The 24,057-nt window shown below is 43.8% G+C and overlaps 1 protein-coding gene across 5 annotated transcripts in view; it reads left to right on the top strand.

The window, feature by feature from the left end:
• Positions 1 to 23,797, top strand: part of SYT7 (synaptotagmin 7) — a 228,640-nt gene extending 204,843 nt beyond the window's left edge. For all 5 annotated transcript variants that reach the window (XM_083580694.1, XM_083580690.1, XM_083580693.1 and 2 more), the window contains 3 exons: positions 2,006 to 2,205; positions 12,899 to 19,241; positions 19,408 to 23,797. In XM_083580694.1, coding sequence (XP_083436820.1) covers positions 2,006 to 2,205; positions 12,899 to 13,003 — 305 coding nt within the window. In that variant the 3' untranslated portion in view covers positions 13,004 to 19,241; positions 19,408 to 23,797. The remainder of the gene's footprint in view (positions 1 to 2,005; positions 2,206 to 12,898; positions 19,242 to 19,407) is intronic.
• Positions 23,798 to 24,057: the final 260 nt, after the last annotated feature.

Genomic DNA, 24,057 nt, shown 5'->3' with positions numbered 1-24,057 from the left:
CTGACCTGCCTCACCTCCTGGGTAGAGAAACTAGCATAGCCTACTTGACAAAAAACCAAGACAATGTGAAGATGAATATCTTCATTGAATTTCTTCTGATCAATGCTAGAAGATTTATAGAGCTGTGGTTCTTAAACTGAGGTATACTTCTGATCCTACAATGGAAATAACAGAGCGTGCTACTGAAGAAAGAGTTTCTGTCTGATGCTGAAAGGGCAACTCACATTTCAGTTTCATTTTTATATGTTAAACAGAAAAGTCCTTTATCTTTTGTGTGCTCATAGGACATGTGATGGAGCCACCTTGCTGAAGCTAAGCAGCTCTGGGCCTGGCCAGGGCACGGGTGGGAGGCTCTCTGAGAACTCAGTGAGAAAAGAATTGTGGAATATTAGTGCAAATGGCTGCAGTGGGTTGGTAATCTGGGGCCTGAATGTGACCCTCCAGGCCTCTCTTGTCTGGCCCTTGGGACTCTCTCGAGGCCACCACCTCACCTCAGACCAGTCCTCCTATGTACCCTTCCTTGAGAGTTTTTGCCTGGCTGGGATGTGCCCTTGATCTTTAATAATGCCTCTTGCTTGGATGGATGGATGGATGGATGGATGGATGATAGGGGTGTGCAAGTAAGTACAGAAACTACTGTACTGTACAAAAGTAAAAATTGTATTGCTTTCCCCACTTTTGCATCTGACTTCCCTGCCCCCCAGCCATACACATAGGTCCCCTTCAGGCATGCATATGTCTTTTTTAAGTCCTGGCCGGTGTACAAAAAGTGAAGTTTTATTTGGAAATCTGTCAAATATTTTCCTTACAGTGGGCATAAAGACAGACAATGGAGTGGTCTTGGAAGAGCAAGTACATCAGAATGGCAGTGCACATACCATTAGGTTTAAAAACTACTAGAAACCCTAGAAGTTCTTTGTTCTATAATGGGATTGAGATTTCCCTTATTATGGTCTGTACCAGAAGGACAAACTGCTTTCATCCTTTTTGCAGCTTGTAATGGGGGGAATATAAACATATTACTTTCTTGATTTCTTTTACATTTTTTAGTTCTAGGGTGGGATACCTCCACAAGCGTGTAACACTGTGCAGTGTAATAAAATGTTATCACAAGGTACTGTGATTGAATTATGTTTTATTGCTCTTAGATTTTATCTCACTTCTGCAGACTAAATATCTCATACATAAGGCTACAGTATCAAATTACACCGTACCTAATGAGCAGCAAAAGCTTGCTTGATTATTCTCTCTTCTGCATTGAGAAGAATGGAGTTTACGACTTCCATTTACTAGTGAGGAGGCAGGCTCTCTGTCCTGGAAAGCTCTGGAAGCAGAAAACCTGAATGTTTGACCTTGTTTTTTAAACATCCCATAAGCAGTGCTGCGCTGGAATGTGATGGTTAAGGAATGGTGGGAACTCCGGTTAAGAATAAACGTCTCAGCCTGAAGGGCTGGTTGTAGAAGCAAGCAAACTAGAAAGTGTTGTCACCAGCTGTAAAGCTGCTGGTTGTAACAGACTGACATGGCTCTGCTGGTTACCAAGAGACCACAAAACACCAGTATTGGCTGGTATTTGAAGCCTCAAACATAGAACCGAGGACAGCATAGCCCATTCTGCATCAGAATTGGAAAGCTGATTGTAAGTGGCCATTGACAGAAATAACTGGGTGGATTACTTGAATAAACTGGCATAAATGGCTTGGAAAGAACATTAACTACAGGGCAGTTTAGACTGGGGCATGTAATTTAATAAGTGGCTCATTTCCCACATGGAAGGCAAGTGAACAGCTGGAACCTTTCCATGTAAATAAAACTGAACCCTGTATTTTTGAAACTGATGTAGGTGCTTCTTTGGGGCAAAAAGAGACAAATGATCCTTTGCTACCCAGTTTTATAACACCTGGAGCCTGGGTACTGGGGTGCTCCTTCTGGGTACCTCTACAACTCCACCTCCCCTCCACAGTAAATTATGTCCCAGTGATGTTATCCTTTTTTCCTGTGCCAGACCCCTACGTGAAGGTGTGGCTGATGTACAAAGACAAACGGGTGGAGAAGAAGAAGACGGTAGTGATGAAGCGGTGCCTGAACCCAGTCTTTAATGAGTCCTTCATCTTCGACATCCCCACAGAGAAGCTGAGGGAAACGACCATTATCATCACTGTCATGGATAAGGACAAGCTCAGCCGGAATGATGTCATTGGAAAGGTGAGTTGTCCTCCCAGTCGAGAAGCTCCCGGAGCCCAGGACAAGGCCTTTCCAGCTGGGGTTGGCTGAAACTAGCAGCAGGTCAGTGGACAGGGAGGTTGTTCCACACACAACTGTGTATAGAGGGCCACCAATGACTAGAGCTTGTTTTTGTTCCTGTGTTTATTTCTTCACAGATTTGTCCATATAAGTAGATTAAAAATGAAACTTGAAGGGGAATATTGAAATCCACCCCCACCCCTGGGATCTACTATGTTCTCAAACCATTTAGTAAAGTCAACAGAAATAAGAAATCAGTACAAACCACAAGGGTGGGGAGTATGTTTGCCCATCTGGATTTAAGTTTCCCATCCCTCACGGTTCCTCTTCAGTAATACCCATGAGTGCAGATGTCTTGTTAGTAGTACTATTAATTAGGCAGCACCAGTAAAATGCACAACATAGTGCATAGTAGCATTGGCAAAAGCATTAGCTAAAGAAGACATGTCCCTTCCTCCAAGGAGCATACAATCTAAATGCCAACAGTGTGGGGTACGTAAAGAGGAGGAAGGAGATGAGAAAGTCAAGAGAAATAAAGGATGGATGTATGTGAGCAAATGTAGCTAACACCTACTGAGGCTTCATTTCTGTTGGGGATGAGCATTAAGCCAAAGGCCTTGAATACTGGAGAGGGAGAGAGAAGGTATTGGCACCACATAGTTCTGGGAGAGAGTTCTAGGCAGCATGTTGTGTCCAATGTACTCATTCCATTAGCACAAGGATTTCTCCTCGCACAACCAAATTTTCCTCCTATCTTCTCTCCCCGCACACATCCTGTGCCCCCCATCTTCTCTGAGGTTGAGGGAACCCCTAAAATAAATTTGGGTGGGTTCAGCAAAGGAAGAGAGGTGGTTCTTGTGCTGACAGAACATTCATGTAGTGCTGCTTTGGATATAGCCTATTAAGTTCATCAGAGGAGAACGGCCATAGTCATTTAAGAAAGCAGGAGGCTTTCAGGTTGCTAAAGGTGGTACACTTAAAGGAGTGAAAGTTGTAGGCGAAGATATAATAAGAAATATGGGCAGAAAGGTAGCTGTTGGGGTAGAGAGTTGTGGCAAGGAGGGAGATGCCTCTTGCTTGCTTTAAGCTTCAACTATTCTAGAAAAACTGATGATTTCATACAAGCGCAGAATGCTGGGGCCAGAAGTGGTTTTGTAAAAGTCAGTGGGCAGGTCTTCTTCACATGAAAATATTGTTACACACCACCTCAATCTCCAAGCAGCGAGAGATTCCAGGGGTACCAGGCGCACTTACCAGGATCTGTGTTTCCTTTTGGAAACCACAGCGGAATCTGTGGTGTCTTTAGGATATATGGTTTATTTACACATATGTACAACGTGCGTCTGCGTGGAGAGAGTGCAAAGCATTTACATCCCAAGAGGGTCCTGTTCCTCTCATTGCTACAGCTTCCGATTCCAAGAGATCCCAGATATTGTGTCTGACCCTTTCTGCAGCATAAAACAGACTGCCCACCTCGTACTCTGCCCCCACCGTCTGTGGCTTGCAAAACTGACACTTTTTTTCTGTGCTTATCTCATCACCCTCTGCAATTCTGCCCCTCCTTCCTTAAACTCTGACCTTTAGTCTCTGCTATCTTTCACCTTAGGGAGGGCTTTCCCCATTTTCTCTCTGGCCCAGAGAGTCTCCATTAATGACCTTCTTAAATGGGTTAATGACTCGGCCATTCCTGTGATTACCTCTTGATGGTTCTTCCACCAGGTAAAATTATTAGACATGGTAAAATTGATTTAAACTCCAGTCCCAACTAGATTCTGAAATTTAGGGGTTTGCTTAAATTCTAACCTTTTACAGAATTCTGATATTTTAGGAGAGTCTATCCCCCCCCTCAAACCTATAACACTACAGTGGTACCTCAGGTTAAGTACTTAATTCGTTCCGGAGTTCTGTTCTTAACATGAAACTGTTCTTAACCTGAAGCACCACTTTAGCTAATGGGGCCTCCTGCTGCTGCCACGCTGCCGGAGCACGATTTCTGTTCTCATCCTGAAGCAAAGTTCTTAACCCGAGGTACTATTTCTGGGTTAGCGGAGTCTGTAAGCTGAAGCGTATGTAACCCGAGGTGCCACTGTATATAGCTGGCCAGCAGAGAAAAAGCTAAGTACTCTCCTCCTACTCCATCACCACTTCTTTGCTCTAAATTGCAGCCTCCTGAGGGGGCTTTTCATTTTGAAAAATAAAATAAAATTGGGGACTCGATTATATGCCTTTGTGTGTGGCATGCAATTTACCCCAAAGCAAGCCCAACTGTATTTAAACTGTGCCTGACAGATGTTTGTCTAACATTCACTTTGACTTTTGAAACTGGAATGTGAAACACAGCGGCTGATCAATCAATGTGTTTCTGCCAGTATGATTTTGGCGGTGCTACAGTTTCATTACCACTGGTTTTCTTCTGTCAAGGATTTCAGCTACGTTACCTTGGAAGTTCCTTATGAAGTACTGAGAAAAAAACACCTAAGTATATAGGTGGATACATCATCTGCACAATCTCGGCTGTATTTAAAGGTCGGAACTCAAAACCCCAAATCAGTAGTCAGAAAACTCAAATGCCTTGATCCTGACCTTTGTGAGTGCTCAGAAGCAATCTGCATTGTCTCACAAGCTGTCCCATTTTCATTTCACTGGAAAGAGCTGGTCCCCCTAGATAGATAAATGAATAAACATACAGATCAACTCCTTTCTTTGAAATGAATGCGAAAACTCTTCTGGACAGGGTTCTTTTTGCAAGGCACACCTACACAGAAGAGTCTGTGAGAGAAAGTCCCATGAAAAAGAAGGGGGGGAACCACAAAGCACTTCCTGATAAAGAATTTATTTTGAAACCTGTTGGGCCCTTTTTCAATTAAAAAAAACTGCCTTCAGTCTTTTCAAAATAAACTGCCCAAATTATCATTAAGATGAAGCTGCTTTCTTTCTCTTTCTTTTTTCTTTTTCCCTTTTGGTGCTGCCTCCCCCCTCCGCTTTCCTAGGCAGAGTTGTTCGCTGTATGCATTTGACCTCCTGTATCCAGAATAGATTGATGGATCCAGGCAAGATGCTGTGATTATGATAAATTATGCAAATTGAATACATTGTCATGTATCTACTTTGCAAGATTTATTCCTGTGGCAAATGTTGCAAGGGTCGCAGGATTTTTACCGGAAAGGAGAGTTGTGTAGGGTGCTGGGATAAAATAGTGATTGGAGATCACAGGGGAGGGCTATGTAAAGTGGAAATATTGTCCTTTAGGCCTTGGAAGAAGTAGCAGCAGCAGCAGCAGGCTCTTTCTCTGGCATCAACTGCTTTTCAGGGGGAAGGTTCCTTATTTCTTTGTAACTTGCACAATTTCTAGGTCTTTCATGCAATTTATAAATAATAGATTGTATGATGATAATGAGACCTATAAATGTACTTTCAGAAAATAAATAAAGCTGAACTCCTGACAGTTCGGAATTAGCTGCTCCCTGATTCTGCATAAAGAAGCCAGGTCCTCTTGTCTACCCCCTCAGAGTATAGCATCAGTTAAATTCCAGAGTATGAATATGTATCATTTGTTGCATAATTCCTGTGCAGGTTCTCTGACTCGTTTACAGCCAACATAAATCACAACACAGGTGATCTGCCTTGTACGTCAATATTATCCAGATAAGGAGTTTCAGGATGATCTTGAGGTGGAATTCACATGGTGCAATTTACATGGAGAGGACAGCACATGGGAATGACCATGTACTCCACCTTCCCCACAATCATGCTTCCCCATCCTGCCAAACAGCTGAAGCATATTGTTTGGCAGGCAGTAGGGGGGGTGTGCAATTTACATGCAGACTATGCATGGCAATTTGCATGTGGGGAGTGGCTTGGACTCCAGCTGCACTGAAGGTCTCCACAATGTGGGCCACAGTTTGCTCCCATGTGTTTTAAGGAAAAACTAAATGAACGAAGGTTCCCATGTTCCCTGGCAAATATTCAAATGCAAGTAGATTGGAGGTACCAGATTAATGTAAATCTAGAACTGACCCTGTGTCTGTGCATCTGTTTCTTCTTCAACAGAGGTCTTTCTAATCGTACTGTTGCACAAAAGTTTATTCTGCTGCGCATTCAGTTAACATATCTTAACATATCTTCTAATACATATCTTAACATATCTTCTAATAGTGCAGTCCTATGCATGTCCCAATGACTTGAATGGGACTCATTCCCAAGCAAGTGTGCATAGGATTGCAGCCTAAATTTGGGGAAATGTTCCAATTTGGTACTTTCAAGATGCAGCTGGCCTCCACCTTAACCGCTGAGCTCCAAATGTATGCCAACAGAGTTAACAATTAGACTAGCACAGGGAACAAGTTCTATGCCGTATACACAATCTTTCCTTCCTTCAAAACATTTTTGCTATCCTCATCCCTCTGGAGTACAGAACTTGCTTAGGATAAACTTGAATCTAATGAAACACTATTTATAGTGAGGTATGAAATGAAAGTCTTGGATAATTGCAGAGCACTGTAGTATTTTGGCAGTAGTGAAACAGTTCTTATAATGAAACTTCTGGAAGAGAGAGATGAATGAGGATGCATAATGGCTTGGGTCTGGTAATCTTACCATTCTTACTCAGTTGAAGGCTTTGCTGGAGCTGTGTGCATAATTCTGGGCCTGCTTCTCTTACATGCATGGGCTCACACTGAACAGCTTAAGCTGCCTTATGCTAACTCAGCCCATCACACCCTCTGTTGGCTGATTGGCAACAGGTATCCAGGGTCTCAAGAAGACGTATTTCACGTTACCAACTCCCTGAGGTGTTTGGGTAGAAACTCGGGCCTTGAATGCATTGTGTTCTGCAAGTGAACAATGATTCTGTTCACAAATTTCTCGTCAGCTTGCAGTTCGGCTTATCACACAATTCTGTTTGGATGTCAGGGTAGAATTTAGGCCCAAACCAGACTTAACACAATCCATTGTTGCCCTGATCAAGCAGTGCCCAAACCCAGTCTTCAATGAGCCCTTCTGATAAGTTCCAGATCAGTACCCTGTTTTGGAGCTGTGCACTGTGGTGCCATTGAAAGGCCTCAGGTTATATCTTTTTCTTCAAATGGATTTGTTGAGAATGTGGACTGAGTGGATCCAAGACCAGCTCAAGAAAATTTCTACCTGAGGGGAAATAAAATTTGATCTTTCACCGTTTCATATTCAGAAGCTGACCTGGCTGGCAGTTGTATCTTACTTCCACGCTGGTGATGTGAACAGCATCTTACATGAGCCAGAGAATGGGGAGCTAGCTTAGCGGGTGCAGGGGCAGGTCACATGACAAACACAGATCCATCCTCCAACATATTGGTGCCACTTCCCCACACCAGAAACATCTGTTACCTGAAGCAGCCGCCTCACTTTGCCAGTCTTGAGTGGATCCATGCAGAACTTGGCACACAGTGAAACCATCATGTAATTCCTTTGCCACACACCCACATAACCCCACACATGCCTTGTCATGCTTCAGTCCCCTTCTAGCAGTTATTAGTTCTTATTATAATCATTAATTAAATTTCTTGTTGTTATTGTTGTGATTATTAGTTAGTTAGTTGTTAGTTGCAGTGAGTTAGTTGTTGTTAGCTATTATTATTATTAATTAAATTTCTTGTTGCTAATTTTTTTATTAGTTAGTTGTTGTTATTAGTTAGTTGTTAGTTATTATTATTATTAATTGAATTTCTGCACCACCCTTCATCCAAGGATCCCATGATGGTTTACAATATAAAAACACAGAAATACATATCATAATAACAAATAAAATTGTATTAAGGCACAGCTAATATGGGATGAGTTTCATGCTGGAGAAGCAACTAGAAAACTACACATCATAGTGCTTTACCAGATGTCATTCTGCACCGATTCATTCAGCTTGGTCAGTTCTTTGTGATTTGGCTTTTCCTTGGTGAATATCAGTTGGCTCAATTATTTTTAGGGAATATGAAATACAAATTCATGCCAGCTGGTGATCTGGTCTTTTATTTAGAAGTGTAATATTATGCACAGCACTTTAAAAGAAATTAATCAGTTCCAAATCTGATTTACATTAAATATATATAATTCTACTCCTGTTAATATAATGATGACAAATTGATGCAGTGATCTTGTTATTATGTGTGTGCACTGCAGAGTCAATTATTCCCTAATGCAGCACTGTATTAAAACAAGCAATGTGTATTAAATTAAAATCAGCATAATGTGAACCCAACATCAAGAGGATGCAAATGTTAACACAGCAAAATTGTTTAGCAAAAGCAAGCTCAGCCAGATGTCTCAGAAGTCTCCCGTTCAGCGACCAGATTTTCCATAGGTTCTCCAGGTAACTCCGCAACGGGGTCCTGGTGCTTCAGTTTCCTGAGGAATGAAGGCAGCCACTTTTTATGCTTAGGGCCCATTCTGCAGAATAGCCTGCCACCCATTCATAATTTTTATGGATTGTTCCTGTTTGGAGAGCTTTGTCCACAGTTAGAAGAAAATCAATGGTGTGCATAGCTCTCCTCCAACTTATGCTGCCATGAGTTAGAATGCCTGAGAAATCTCAAAGGACAATAGTAAATTACTAATGATTAACATACTGAAAATAAGCTGTTTTTCAAAAGCATATAACCTTCATGCCCCCTGCTTAGATAGATATGCCCATGCACATATAAATATATATGAAATCCAAACATAGCAGCTGCGGAGAGAGGAGAGGAGGCAGAAGCTTAGCTCAGAACCTGATGGGGTCACAGCAGTATAGAAATTAAAGTTTCATCTTACTTGTCTTTCTTGCTGGAGAGAGGAAAGCAGTGTTTATGCAGCTCACGTAGTCAATTGCTCACTAAATGGAATACAGCACCAAGCAAAAGCATCGGGTGGAGAACCTCCAGTCGACAGGCCAAATCTGAACCAGCACAGTTCCCAATTTGGCCCCTGAGGCCATTTCCCCATAACTCATATACCTGCCCCACTCCTGAGGTCTTATGGGGATGTATTCCTGTGGGGAGCTCAATCAGACAGCTAATTCCTGCAGAAAACAACTTTGCCATCCTTACACTCTGCTGGCAAAGCGCCTGTGCTGCAATTCCCAAGCGCCTGGCATCCAGGTGACTATCGGACACTTGGAAAACACAGCACAAGGGACTTAGACAAATGGGAGGGGCAACTCATTTGACGTCCTAATTTGTCCTGCCCACCTGTCAAAGCTGGACCACAGGGGTGGGGACAGATAACAATCTGGCCTACTGGGTCAAAAGGGTTCCCAACCCCTGAAATGTGGAACCAGCTCAAAGAGAACTTGCCAAGAAATTTCAGGCAACTGCCGACCAAAGTTCAGAATTACTCACCCTCCTCAACCTCTGCTGCAGCAACGTGATAATAAGGAGTGATTGAATAATTGCCATTATTGTACAACCTCCAATCAAGTTATGAAGTCACATTTCTTTTGAGAGTCAGGAGGCTCCATTAGTGGATCTGGAAGACAAGACTTCGCTGTCATTGCGGGGGAGAAGCTGACACATGCATCCTCCATAGAAGCAATATAGAAAGCTAGGGGATAAAAATAACCAGAGCTGCACAGAGGGATTAACACTTGTTTGCATTGCCACATAACTAATTTTGACACCTCCAACACATTTGTTCAGCAGAAGAGGAATGAAGGGTGGCAGCTGGTGTGGGTGAAAAGCTCCATCAAACAGGGCTGTGCTGTAAGTTTCTCACTGGCAGATGCAAAGCCCAAGGCAGTTTAGTGGGAGTCAGTGGCTGGAGATGACTCTCTCTGCAGGAAACCTCATGCCCAAGTTGGAATACGGGGGCTTTTCTATTCAGTAGCTGCTTGGGTTACATTACACAGTCAGATGGATTGTTATCTGAAATGTGTCGCCAGAGGTTAACATTATTAAAAACAAGCTACGGCCATTTCTGGACATGGGTAGCCTGGTTACAGCTACCCTACCCATGCGTTAGTAGCCTCCCAGCTGGATTATTGCAATGAGCTATGTATGGGGGTGGTCCTTGAGGATGGTCCAGAGAGAGCAGCCAGAGTGCTAACTGACATATCTGCACAAGGCCATATTACCCTGGTTCTCAAGGATCTGGACTGGCTGCCTGTTTGTCACTGGGTGAAATTCAAGCTGTTAATACTGAGGTCCAAAGCTCTAAATTGCTTAGGGCCTGGGTATTCAAAGGGGCATCTCTCCCCATATTATCCTGCCCAGGCTTTGAGGGCACTGCCATGTGGGCTCACCAGAGGGCTTCCTTGGCAAGAGCATCCCAAGGGACACCCTCCCCTCTGAGTTTTGGCTAGCAAAAACTTTCATTGGTTTCCCCCCCTGAATGAGCCATTTTGTGCCCAAGATATACTTGGCTGCGTATTGAGCGATATATTAAACGGATCAAAATGGCGGCATTTTAAATTATATTTTATTGCTGATTTTATTGTTTATTGAGTTTTACATTGGTGTGGCTTTCCCACAGAGAGCACGTGAGGAGGGGATGGCCTACAAGTTCAGTCAGTCAGTCAAGCCACTCCTTAAACCCAGTGGATATCAGGTGTATCTGTCTGGCCTTCTCAGCAGGGGTTCCCCATCAGTTCTCTGTGGTCCTACCAATAGGTATGGGGTGGGAAAACCTGTGGCACTCCAAAGGCTGTTGGACTCCCATTAGCCCCAACCAGCATGACCAATGATGGGAGCTGTAGTCTAAGAACATCTGGAAGGTTACAGGTATCCCCACCCCTGTGTTAGGTCTTCTTTTACAGCCCTCTGAGCACCCAGTTCCTTGTATCTTGCATGCCTTCATTCTCTCAGCCTTCATTCTCAGGCACTTCAAAGGCCTTGGATTCAGTCTCTAGTAGCACCAGTAATGGAAAGGTTACCAAGTAGCAGGCCTGAGAACCATCGGCAGCGATCAGTGGCAATCCAGGTCTAGAGGGATCGTCCGGTTGTTTAGTATGAGGCAGCTCCTGTCCCTAGCAATAGTCTCAGCTGTGGAGAAAAGAGAGCAGTGCTAAGGGAGTAATGTGTAGGGGCTGGAGCACTGGCTTCAGAGCCAGCCCAAGACATTTTGCTGCCTAAGGCAAAATACAAGATGGCCCCTCTCCCCATTTGATGTTCAAAAGCCAACCAGACCGGGAGACTCTGGTTAAAGGACAGCACCTTCCGCTGCCCCTGAACGCAATAGACTACAGCAGGGCAGGATATGTGGCACACTCCCTGCCCCTCAATATCTGCTGCCTGAGGCAACTGCCTCACTCAGCCTGTATCTTTCACAATGAGCCTCTGCTCTTCTATCCCTTTCCCTCCCATTGTTGAAATTGAATTTTTCCTTTTAAACTTTGCTTATAGGGCTGCTGGGCGCACAGTGTTGGTGAATCCCTAGCTATCCACCACCTTACTTTGCCCAGAGATATCTAGACAATTACATCAGAATGCACGTGTTTGCTTCATGGGTGTGTGCCCCAGGTTCCTTAAGTACATCAGCAACACCCTGATGATGTGTACCCTTCTCAACTATCACCAGCACAAAATACATGGCAAGCCACCAATACTGTGATAGAGCATGTAGTCTCCGGTTGAAATATTGCATATCAAAGAATCACAGAGGCCGTTTATACAGGCATCCCACCCCCACCCCACCCCCACTTTCCTTCATGCAAACATGCCAAAGAAAGGAAATGCGTGAAATGGCACCAATGCACACAAGCAAGCAATTTCTATGATCATGGATGGTCCAAAAATCTGCAGCTGTGATTATAGAAATTGCTGCTCAGTATGATCACGGGGCTCTTGAGAGCAATTACACAAAGAAAAACATCTAGGGAAATGCCTGAGTGAATTGGCCCTTGCTGGGTAGCTATAAATGTAAACCTCCACGCAGCCCATGTGGTCTGGGTGACTTCTGCACTCTTCATTGTCTCTCCTCCATTCTTCATGCATTGTGCCCCTTTACATTAGGAATCCCTGTATGCCAATATATACAGCTCCAGGTCGGACACAGGGCCAAGCAAAATGTGGGAAGAGCAGCCCTGTATGTTCATGTAGAAAGCAATGTGTGAGGGTCTAATGTTAATGTCAGCTGAAACCTTCCCAGTCTTACCTCCCCACAGTTCATCACCCCAGACGCATTCCCCTCCACCTGGCTTACTTCCAACACTGGAGCTGGGCTAGGAGCTCCAGTGACAGATCTTGAGATGGTTAGGTGCTTGCTGGGTTCAGGTCTCCTTACCTATACATCCTTGATGATGTAAAAAAAATGGACATACATGCCCAATTTATATATGAATGGACCACAGACACATTAAAAAAAAAAAGATTGCTCAAGTTTAACCCTTAAGGTTGGAGGGATCGGATGTGATGTAAATGAGCAGGCTGAACAAAGATAAATGTGGAAGACAGACATGGGAGGAATGTGGAGGGTGTGGGAAGAATGAGGGTTGAAGTGAAGGTAGGGGAAGTTGTGACTGGTTAAGCTTTAAAAGGGCAGAGGGGAAACCAAAAAACAGGGGGGGGGGGGAATAAAGGACCAGAGGGTCAAGAGGAACCAGCATTTGAGGGAGGAGTTGCAGCCAGGAGGTTTCCATTCATTGGAGCCAAGTCTTGAACGAAGGTCACTCCTCCTGCTTTCTGACCTGTGTGATTTGTTTCCTCATCCCCCCTAGATCTACCTGTCATGGAAGAGTGGCCCAGGCGAAGTGAAGCACTGGAAGGATATGATTTCACACCCCCGGCAGGCTGTGGCACAGTGGCACCAGCTGAAGGCCTGAGAGGCAGGAGCCGAGGACTCGCTCTGGGTTTCAGTGCACCAAGTCAACATTTACTGGCCACACTCTCACTACTACTTTATGCACAACGGCTGCACCCTGGTCTCCCCCAGGGGGGAAAAGCTTGGGAATGACCACAGGCTAAGGGAGCGAACCTGAAACATGTACTAAACTCTGGGAAAGTGGTATCGGTGCCCAATGTGCTGGCTCAGCAGCGCAGAGCATCACAAGGAGCACCATTAATACCCAACCTCTTGCTTTAGCCTTTCCATCAGACTCCTTATGTAGAAAGAACGAGAGAGAGAGAGAGAGAGAGAGAGAGAGAGAGAGAGAGAGAGAGAGACCAGAGCAGAGCAGAGCAGCCCTCCAGCTGAAGGTGGCATCAGCACTGATTTGTTTGGATTCACAGTGTAGCAATGGCACAATGGGAGGAGAGGGGTCCGCTACTGCCATACAAGACTTCCTATGAGTTCTTCCAGCCAAAAGCCCATTGGGATGGCACCCTACTCCGCCATAAGAAAGCTAACCCCATCCAGCGGCTGCACTGGCCTGAGAGGGGGCACTGCAAGGAGATCACTTGCTCTGTTTCCATGAGGTGGTTTCGTTATCATTCAATAAAACTTGTAAGAGTAATAAGAATAATATAAATAATAATGCTGGCTAGACCTTTTCCTAGCCAGGCCTCTCTGCAAAGGGGAGAGGAGCCACGAAGCTCCCCTAGCCCCCCTGTGTGTGTGTGTGTTGTGTGTTGTAACTATGCGTGCAGGGCATTCGTGTGTCACTTGTGTTCTCTTTCTCTCGCTCAGCCCTAGACAATTTGTTTCTCTGAGGGGCTTGATTCACTGCCCAGCAGGAATTGAGGGGAAGCTTATGCCATGTGGAAAAGGAGGGGAGCAACAGATTTTGGAGCTTTTGATTGAGAGGAGAGAGGAAAGAGAGGCAAGGAGGCCATTTTCTTAACCATGCTGGAAGCCATGAAACACATACCACAAGCTAGAGTGTGTGTGGTTGTAACATTAGGGAGAGCCTAACTTTTAATTGCCCTTTTTGTTTGGCAGAGGCAAAGGAGACATGCTGAGCAGTCCTGAATTTTTTTTGGGGGGGCAGGGCAGGAGCCATTCAAACTGACCCCTCTCAACATCCCAGTGTGCTTGTCACACATGGCCCCAAGCAACCATCCTACTTTAATGATGCCTCCCCATTTTCTTTCCTCCCCTCAGCCAGCCACATGCACCCTAACCCACCACAGTTTCTCTTGGATTCCGAAGCTTGTTTTCACTCAGTCTGCAGCCCTTCCCTTGGAAACCAGCAAACACACACCTGTGCAATTTCTAGTTAATTAGCCACCCACTTTCTGTACCCTTCTGGAGCTATGTTAAAAGAGTTTGCGTAGAAACTGACTTCTCTCATTTGAATTCACTCACCCCAAATATAGGTTGCATCAAGAAGATTAGTGACCATGATGTTGAAGGATGTGATTTTTCAGCGAAATCAGTACTTCCCGGAAGTGGCGTTGAAGAATTGACTTTATGATAGCAAAACAACCCAGCTCTCTAGTTAAAAGTCTTGGGTTGTCCACGCAGTAACTCCAACTTAAATCTTAGGTTTCTATTTGTCTTTGATGAAATGTTTCATCTCTTCTCTGCTTTTTATTTTTCATTGCCTGATAGGGTACCAGGGAAAAGTCAGCTCTCCTAGACATTCGGTCAAAATGGCAAAGAGACCATCTCAAGGCTTCATAGGTGAGAGCAGGGACTAAGGGGCACTGACAAGAAAGATTTGTGTCTGATTCCAGTGCTTCTCTAGATCTTTATCTCAGTCTCCCCACATTTTTCCTGCAAGCAGAGAACAAGGATTAATCTGCACAACCATTTTTGAATGTGTTAAAGGCAACATGTTTTATTTCAGTTACTTGGGAAACACATTTGGGCTAATCTTTTGACTATATTGACAGGTGTCCTAACCCATTGCATCCTGTGGAGAAGCAATAATCCAAAAGCAAGTCAAGCCAGTTCTCCAGGCCACTTCTCACAAGCACTCTGCACAGCTTTTCTTCTCCCCACCCCAAAGGCTAGAATGTGCCATCGAAGAGGGTCATCTGCATGATTCAGTATGAGCGTGCAGGTCAGTCTTGCACTACGCTGCAGACCTTCCGTGCGTAGGAGGTGAGCAGTGATGTGAATGTGACAAACCATTCATATAATCCATGTGCCATTTCCAAGGCTCAAGCTGCAAGGGGAAAATTATGCTGGGGTAGATAAGGCAGGTTGGTTTTGTGGAGAGGGAGCCTCAGTCTGAACACATATTGAAATATTTGCAGCAGCTATTTGACAGAGCAAAAACCACTTGTAAGACAATTCATTTTGGCTTCGAGGTGTCCTAGGTGATTGTGTGCAGGGCTGGCGCAGGACAGTTTGTTGCCTGAGGCATAGGACAAGATGGCAGCTCCCTGCATTCAACATACACACACACACACACACACACACACACACATATATACATATATATATTCACAATTAAACATTATCATCACATAAGTATAAAAGAATAAACCACACAAAAAATAGAAAATAGAAAATAAAACATTTCCACACAATATTAAATCCACATTTTGGGGTTACTCAGATCCCTCGACTTTCCTCTAGCCGCGGCTGAGTCTTAATTCAGCACCAGGGATTGGACAGTGTCCTTCACCATACCAGAGGCAGCAAGCTACTGTATTTTTCGCTCTATAAGGCGCACCAGACCATAAGACGCACCTAGTTTTTGGAGGAGGAAAACAAGAAAAAAATATTCTGAAACCCAGAAGCCAGAACAGCAAGAGGGATCGCTGCGCAGCGATCCCTCTTGCTGTTCTGGCTTCTGGGATAGCTGCGCAGCCTGTATTCGCTCCATAAGACACACACAAATTTCCCCTTACTTTTTGGGAGGGAAAAAGTGAGTCTTACAGAGCAAAAAATACAGTACTTGCGAAGGGGGTAGGACATGTCATGTAACATAAACAGCTCTGTCTTCCAACGTAGGAAAATGGACAGTTTGAATATGTTTCACCTCCATTTGTTTAGAAGCTGCTACATTCAAAAGCAGTCTAATGGTGCATCTCACTACAGATGCAAAAACCTCATTGTAGTCCTCTGCATACTTTTGCGAGTAACCTTTGGTACAAGTCTTGCTTTGTAGCATTCAACTTCCCATTCTGTATCCTGCTTTACCTTGCATACCCACTTGCTTCCAATTGTCTTCTTCCTGGGAGAAATCTTGATTAAAGTCCAGGTTTGGTTCTGGTGCAGGGCATCCATTTCCATGCACCTTGCTTCCATAGACGGGCTTCAGCGGCTGCCACCTGCTCCATCTCTTCCCAGGTGGAAGGTTTCATGGGGTGGTGCCGACTTGTGAAGGAGGGCAGTTGTGGAGTTGGAATAGCTTTCTTGGGTCTCAATGAGCACCTGACCTCTGTCTCTGGAGTCACATCATCTTCCTCATCACCAAGTGCAGGCATCTCATCATCAGTCTCCTCCCCTGTGGGAGTGCTGCTGCTTGGACTCTACTCCTCTGCTTCTCCTTGCTGCTCATCATTTGTGCTAAGTGGTGTGACAGTAGAAAACAGATCTGGACATCAATTCAGGAAAGTACTTGTGGGCTTGTGTTTCTTCCTCTGACTCCTCAGAAAAATCTATCTCTTGTCAGCTTTCCTGTGCTCATCAAAATGAACCGCATGTCTTGTGCTGACCTTTCCAGTATTTCAAGTTCATCACTTTGTAATATCTGCCTCCAATACCATATCCAAACATAATTGCCTGTTCCTCTCTGGAGTCTTAACTTGTCCCTGTTCTCCATGGGTACATAGGCATAGGCAATACTGCCAAACACAGGTTTGTGTGAGATGTTTGGTACACTTCCATGCCAATGCTCAAAAGGTGTGCGTTCAGCTCCCTTGGTTGGCAGACTGTTCTGGAGAACCATCTTCTTCTCTCTCAATTTGAACATCAAAGTAGTAAGAAACATTTCTGAGTTCCTTTATCTCTACTGCTTTGCCCATCAATCTCCCCAGCTGCTTCCACTTTATTTCATCCACAGTTTTAACAAAAATAGCATTACGAGCCTGTTCTCTAATTGACAGAAAGCTGGAACGGAGACATTTTCTGACCTCTTACAATCAAGTGAAAGCCCATTGCTGAAATGAGGGACAGCTTAAGGAAAACAGGATTCATGTGGATATAGATATTTTCACATTCTTCTTAAACAGTCAGCTGAGAATTTATAGATTTAGGCAGATAACTTTGAAAAATGAATATGGAAATGAAAAGACCTCATATATATCGAATGATTACTCATATGGGACAAGATAGATTGTGTTATGGGAAGCAGTGATTGGGGTAACTATCTCAAGAGACACCTAGAAATATATAGGCAATTCAGAGGAATTACGGTCAATGTGGCATTTAACCCCACTTAGAATAGCTAGAATTTATGATACCAGTAATGATGACTGTTGGAAATGCAGCTCAGTTACAGCATATTTAATTCACTATTTGTGGAACTGCCCTGAAGCAAAAACAATACCAGCAGGAAATGATATCTAATATAAGAAGCATGTTGAAACATCCTGTTCAGCTAGACTCAAAATTACTTCTATTAACTTATTTGAAAGACACAGTCCTTAAAGGCAGGGAGAAACTGTTGTTTAAAATAATTCTATTCTATTATTATATGAAGTGCTATATAATATAATACAGTGGTACCTCGGGTTATGAACTTAATTCATTATGGAGGTCCGTTCTTAACCCGAAACCGTTCTTAACCTGAGGCGTGCTTTCGCTAATGGGGCCTCCTGCTGCCGCCACCGCACGATTTTCATTCTCATCCTGGGGCAAAGTTCACAACCTGGAGCAACTACTTCCGGGTTAGCAGAGTTTGTAACCCGAAGGGTTTGTAACCCGAGGTACCACTGTACTGTATTTTTACTACGAGGGGTGGTAACATTTAGATTCTCTGCCCCTAGCGCCAACATTTCTTAAGCCATCTCTGCATGCAAGAGGTTCTGTCAATGCTGCTGGGATAGAGTCCTAATGATATTTTTCTTTCCCTGGCCTTGTCATTTTTGTCAGCTGCTTCCAGAGGATTTTGACTTGTTTCCAGTGTTATTTCTACTCAGAATAGACCAATTGAAATTAATGGCCATGGCTAACTTAAGCCTAGTTAACTTCAGTGGGGCTACTCTGCATAGAATGAGCACTGGATACAACCCTATTTGCTTCTAATGTGAGGGCCAAGTGGGCTCTTTACCAGCCAAGCATTATTTCGTTTTTTGCTGTGGCTGTCCAGGTCACAGGCCTTTCACTTACCCCTTGCTTAGCACAAAGGTAGCTATCATTCCATCCAATGAGAGATTGTTGGGTGGCTGCAGTTTCCCAGTCTACAAAATTGCCCATCTGATATGAACTCCTAAGCCTTGAAATGATATATATGAGGCTGACTGTTACCGACAGCAATCATAATGTAAAGCCTTCTGCTCCAAGTACCATGGCAGATGAGAAATAAAAGCCAGGAAGATGCAAGCATGCTTAAAAGTACCCACTAGGTGGCACTCATGTTCTATTAACACTGCATCACTGGGCTATCACTGGCTCAACTTGAGTCATGAAAGACCCAATTGACTGCTCGTTTAACAGCCAGCGCAACACTCTTATATGCAAAGTGACAGGAATGTTTCAGGATGACTGATACTGTCAGGAGCTCTGGACTATTTTGCCACCAAAACTAAATTGTGCATTTTCCACTTGATTACTGGATGGTAGTAGAAAGACAGTGGAGTGGATAGAGGCCATTTAGATTGGCAGGACCCCTAGAAAATGCTGACAAAGGTGGGCAAATGGATAGCAGGATTCTTGGGGTTCCCAAGCTATGGAATAGCAGCTGTGGCATAAGCCAGGCCCCCAAATGTGGATTTTATGCAAAATTGCAGTGACATGAGTAGCACTTCCATACTAATATTTGGTTGGAAAACTGGGATGAGGAGCTGTCCACGCCTCCAACCTCTTTCCAGGCAAATCCACCTGAGCAGTCCTACTTATCTGCTCCTCCTAAAACCTATCATGCTCTGCTGCCCCTTCACATCAATTCTCACACACCCCAGCTTCCCACTATTCCCCTGTATGCGCCTGGCATGGTATTCAATGCTGGTCCTGTGCAGAATAGGCCTACTGATGTTAAGAGACAAGGATAACATGGGCTCAGTGGCGTAACGTGGGTTGTCAGCACCCGGGGCAAGGCAAGTAATTTGCGCCCCCTAACCCGTGGATTTGCGCCCCCTAACCCATGGATTTGCCCTAACCCCAGATGTTGCGCCCGGTGCGGCCGGCCCCCCCTGCACCCCCCACGCTACGCCACTGCATGGGCTTATTGAGTTCAATGGGTCTACTTTGAGTAGGGGCTTGAATCCAACCCACACACTCTGCCCACCTTCTTTCAATCTCCTCCAATTGCTCAGATCCTCACCTGTTATGCTACAGACTGACTTACCAATTTCCCCTCCTCTTCTGACCTTCTTCACAGTCCTACTGAAAAGTCTTCACGAGCTCTTCCCTTGCCATGAGCCCTCCAGATAATGAACTTCACAACCCTGCTTGGTTGAAGCTCTTTCCTTTTATGCAGCCATCTTTTTCAACAGCACATTGCCACTGAATACTACTTGAGTCGAATAGGAGGGATCTGTCCACCAGTGGATAGATTGTGAAAGCTCCTTTCTCCTCCAGAGCTTTGTACTCGCCCAGCCAGGCCATTGTACAGAGGAAAACTCAAATAGGGCATTCAATACCTTCCTTCTGTCCTGGGTCATTAATCCTGTGGAGTGTGAGCCAAACTTCCAGCACTTAAAATCAAATAAAATAGGGCATTCAGCTTCTTCCTCCAAGCAGTTAACCAGTGGGTCTGTTCTCTCAGGCTATCCTTGAGCAGGTTGACTGTCATAATATGTATAATAGTGGGGGGGGGGTGGAATTTAAGGGTGTTTTATTTTGTTGAGTTAGTCAGTGTGTTACAGTATTTTTTTTCTATATGATGTACAGATGCCTAAATGATATTTCTGGTAGGCACATTTTTATATATGTAACAATACACTGCTGAAAATAAAGGAGGCTTGCAGGAATAGGAGAAAAACCCCAGTTAGTTGGGGGAAAGTTTGGGAAAAATCAGGGCTCTTATAGAAAATGAGTTGGGGTTTGGCTTTCTTTCTTCTTCTTTTCCCCTCATGGCGTTTCTTGGCATCCAATCAGCTGGGCAGGCTTTTTAAAAATCAGAGAGCCCCAAGGAGGTTTTTATATGTTTCTTTATTATCCCATTGTTGAGGAAGAGGGCAGAAGGAGAGAGAGTGAGACATGATTTAGCAATTGACGTTTGTTTAATAGGTAATGTCTTAATGGAGAAATAAAACCAAATTGTATTGAAATGAGAGGGGCCTGCTTTTTTATTTTTGTGCCCCCTCTTGTACAGCTGTCAGCCAATCAGATGCAAAAATAATAATAATAGTGGGATATCAGAAACAATGGGGTTTTTAATGCCAAAGCAAACTGGGAAATACATGACATCCTATTTCAGTATTTTATCAGCTCTCTGTTCCAAGACAATGTGAGAACCTTTTTCTCAGCTGCTTCCTAATAAGTCTTCAGTAAAATAATCGTTAAGTCCATCAAGCTATTTATTAATAATAATGTTTATTATTTATTAATGACTTCTTCTGTTAGTGAATTGTGCCCAATTTAATTTTGATGCCATCTTTTGTAAAGGTTTTAACAGGTGATCCACAAAAGGGCATTAGTTTTTGTGTTTTGTTATTAAGTGTGAGAAAAAGGCCATCAAAATCACAAACCATTATTCGCTTTCTTGGATTGAAGCGCTAAAGTGCTTTTATCGGGAACAAAACCCTCCTCTGTCCCAGCCTAAAATTCACAAAGCAGTTGGGAGTTGCTGGTGTTTTCATGTACACTTGGCTTGCCCCAAATAGTCACAAATTGCAGGGCTGTATAAATCACAACAAACTGAATTTGGATCTTCCACAGCACGAGAAGCTCACAAGCGTCATTATCTAGTTCGTCATGACATTACAGATCCTTGGTGACACTACAGATTCTGCACTGTGATTATCACTGGAAAGTATAAGCAGCAGTGGAAACAGGACACTGACAATTATGGGTGGCAAGTGTTTTATTAATGGGGGAGAGAGTCACACAATGACCATAATAGCAGATAAGATGGATGGATGACTGGCTTTCCATATCAGCAAAAGCTTACTTGGCATTTTAGGCAGCTGAGTAATCCTGAGAAATTCACTCCTCGTTCTTGAAAAACGGGTTGAAAGAAATTCTATATTAGATGTGCACAACTTTTAACTTGCCAAGCAGAACACAGCTTAGTAGCCTTGAAGGTGACGTGTCAGATAACTCACTGACCAACTCTTGACTTTGCTTTTACAGTCCCAAGCAGCCAGGAGATGTATGGTGCATCTGGTGTGGCATCCATTGCTGGTATTTGGCCTGCTGGATCTCAGGCAGCGCAGGGCTGATATAAGCAGTGACGGATCTGAAAGGACATATATAATAGTTCCCCATTTTGATGCAAGAGTCCAGTTTTCTAGTAACACTGGCTTCTCCCAAATTGTCATTATGCCTATCACACAGAAACCAGATAATTTTATACTGGGAGAAGCTTCCCACCCACCTACTCTACAAGCCAGATTTTATATTGGCTTTGATTGTACTACTTTGGTGGCGCTGACTGATGCTTTTACTTCCATAAACTCCTATGATGCTTTTTATGATTAGCAGACTAGAATTATTTTGAAAAGAGATTTTAGCCTTGTACTGAGCACCTGTGCCAATATCCTGTTTTCGCCTCTGCCCCCAGCCTAACATTGAAGTTTACAGTGAAATTATATTCCCTCCTAGCCAAACACAAGCCAGAATGGGAAAGCCGCGGAGCCACCAGATACCTTTCTAGTTTTACCTCATGCTTGCAAGGTAAACACCAGGAATTTACCAGAACTCCACAAGCTTATTAACTTTCATATCCAAAACAAGAGACAATAAAGTTGGCATCACAGGGTCCTTTCTTACTATTGTTCTTGTTTTGTTTGTTAATGATCATGAGGTGAGGTGAGCTTCTTGGATTAAAGAGCAAGAGTGACCTTTGAAGTCTGGCACCTGTTCATTTCTACCACATCAGCCTCAAAGTAGAACAAAAACCTACATGCACCATTCTCCTCTCTCCAGTAGCATTCAGTATCATGTACTTACTCTGTGTTAGGATGTCATTGTGTGCATTTCACTAAGCCTTCACATCATTGGTGGGTGGAAAGCAGAGAAAAACCAGGAACATTGTGGCATCTCATCAGCAAATGGAGAGGGTCCTTTTTTTGTCAACATACCTGCATTCCATGAATTGTGCAGTTTCACTTTCAAGGTTCATGTGGATCTGGCGGGAATGAATGGCTGCAATGGCATCAGAGTTACTTCTTGCTCTTCAATTCTGCCCTCAGTAGATAGCCGATGAGACTTCAGGCTGATGATAGGTGCACGTTTTATGCAAAAGAGCTCGCCAGTGAAGGAAGTCATCTCAAGTGCCGGACAATCTTGTCAAATCCAATTAATCACCATAAAACATTCTTAGCTTCACTTTTTTAAAAAACAGACAAGTTCAAGATTGATAAACCTGGTAGCACACGACAGGAAACAGAAGTAACCTCGTTTCACATTGCTGGCCGACAGCAATGGTGGCACTGATTGGCTGACAACCGGGGTGGCTTGGTGAGTGGCTTGGTAGAGAACTGGAACCATACAAATTGACGGGAAGCAATGTGTGTTTGTGTGTAGAGATACAGATAAATACACAAAGCACCGGGATGGTTGGATTCTCTTTCTATCTCTGTCATGGAGCAACTTTCTGGGTTAGTACGCAAACTTCTCACGGCCTCAGTTTGCCCACCTACTGTACAATGGTGATAATAATGCTTCCCTACCTCACAAGGGGATGGTGTGAGGCTTTCAAAATCAGGGCCTTGAACGTGTTAAATAAAGCGGCATTGCACAAGATGTCTCCGTTGATGTCATGGGGCAGAAAATTCATCAGTCTGTGTAAAGGTACCGGTAGTTCAGACTGATCCCCTAATGCTAGGATAGCCTTTGATTAGAGGTGCTACTACTGACACGCAAAGCATTATTACCACCACTGGCAAACTGAGCCATTGCTCCAGCCAGCCTCCCTGTGAAGTATTTCCTGCCCCCTCGCCTACCACCACTCCCCCAAACCAGAAGCGGTTTCTTTTGTACAATTGGAATTTGGAGAGTTGTGTATTCATTTTTAATTCTAGAGCTCTTAGCTGTATCTTGTTCAGGTATCTCTTCTTCATGTGATGATAACCATCTAACATAGTGTGTGCAAACAGAAAAAAGGTGAAAAAAAAATATATGACTACACTGTAGACAACTTCTTTCCTAGCAGTGAAGGTGGCAGTCCAGCTAGACTCAGCTGCCACCTCCTTCCTATTGTGTTTGGAGATGTTTAAAACTCATGGAGCAGACATATTTTATAATAAAACCTGATAAAACACACCAAAAAAGGATGGGAAAAATATTACTACTACTGCTACTACTATTACTACTAAGCCAGTGTGATTTCATCATCACTGATGTCTACGAGGTAGGAACGTTTTCTTTGCAGAACCATATTTTTGGAGAACCAGGCCCCTTGTTTTGTAGAGGAGGCCTCCTGGTCTAAATAATAAAGGATAGTAAAATAAGACAACACTTGGCTTTCTCTTTCTGTCATTAAAAAGGGAGTGGGGGAGAAGAATACCATCCTAATGGTTTCCAGAAGGTTAGGTGGGCAACACACTCATTGCTATTGCGGTTGCTAGGTAGTTCCACATGTGTCATAAGCCTCTATTGGATATTCCCAAAGAAGGCACAATTCTAACAGCCTGCTCACCCAAGACCATTGTGAACATCCAATAAAATAAATATAAAAACATTTGTGGCTGGGTGTTCCCTTGACCTGACCCCCAA

The sequence above is a fragment of the Podarcis filfolensis genome, assembly GCF_964270895.1.
Source record: "Podarcis filfolensis genome assembly, chromosome: 1".
Lineage (NCBI taxonomy): Eukaryota > Metazoa > Chordata > Lepidosauria > Squamata > Lacertidae > Podarcis > Podarcis filfolensis.
This window is presented reverse-complemented; position numbering and strand designations above follow the sequence as displayed.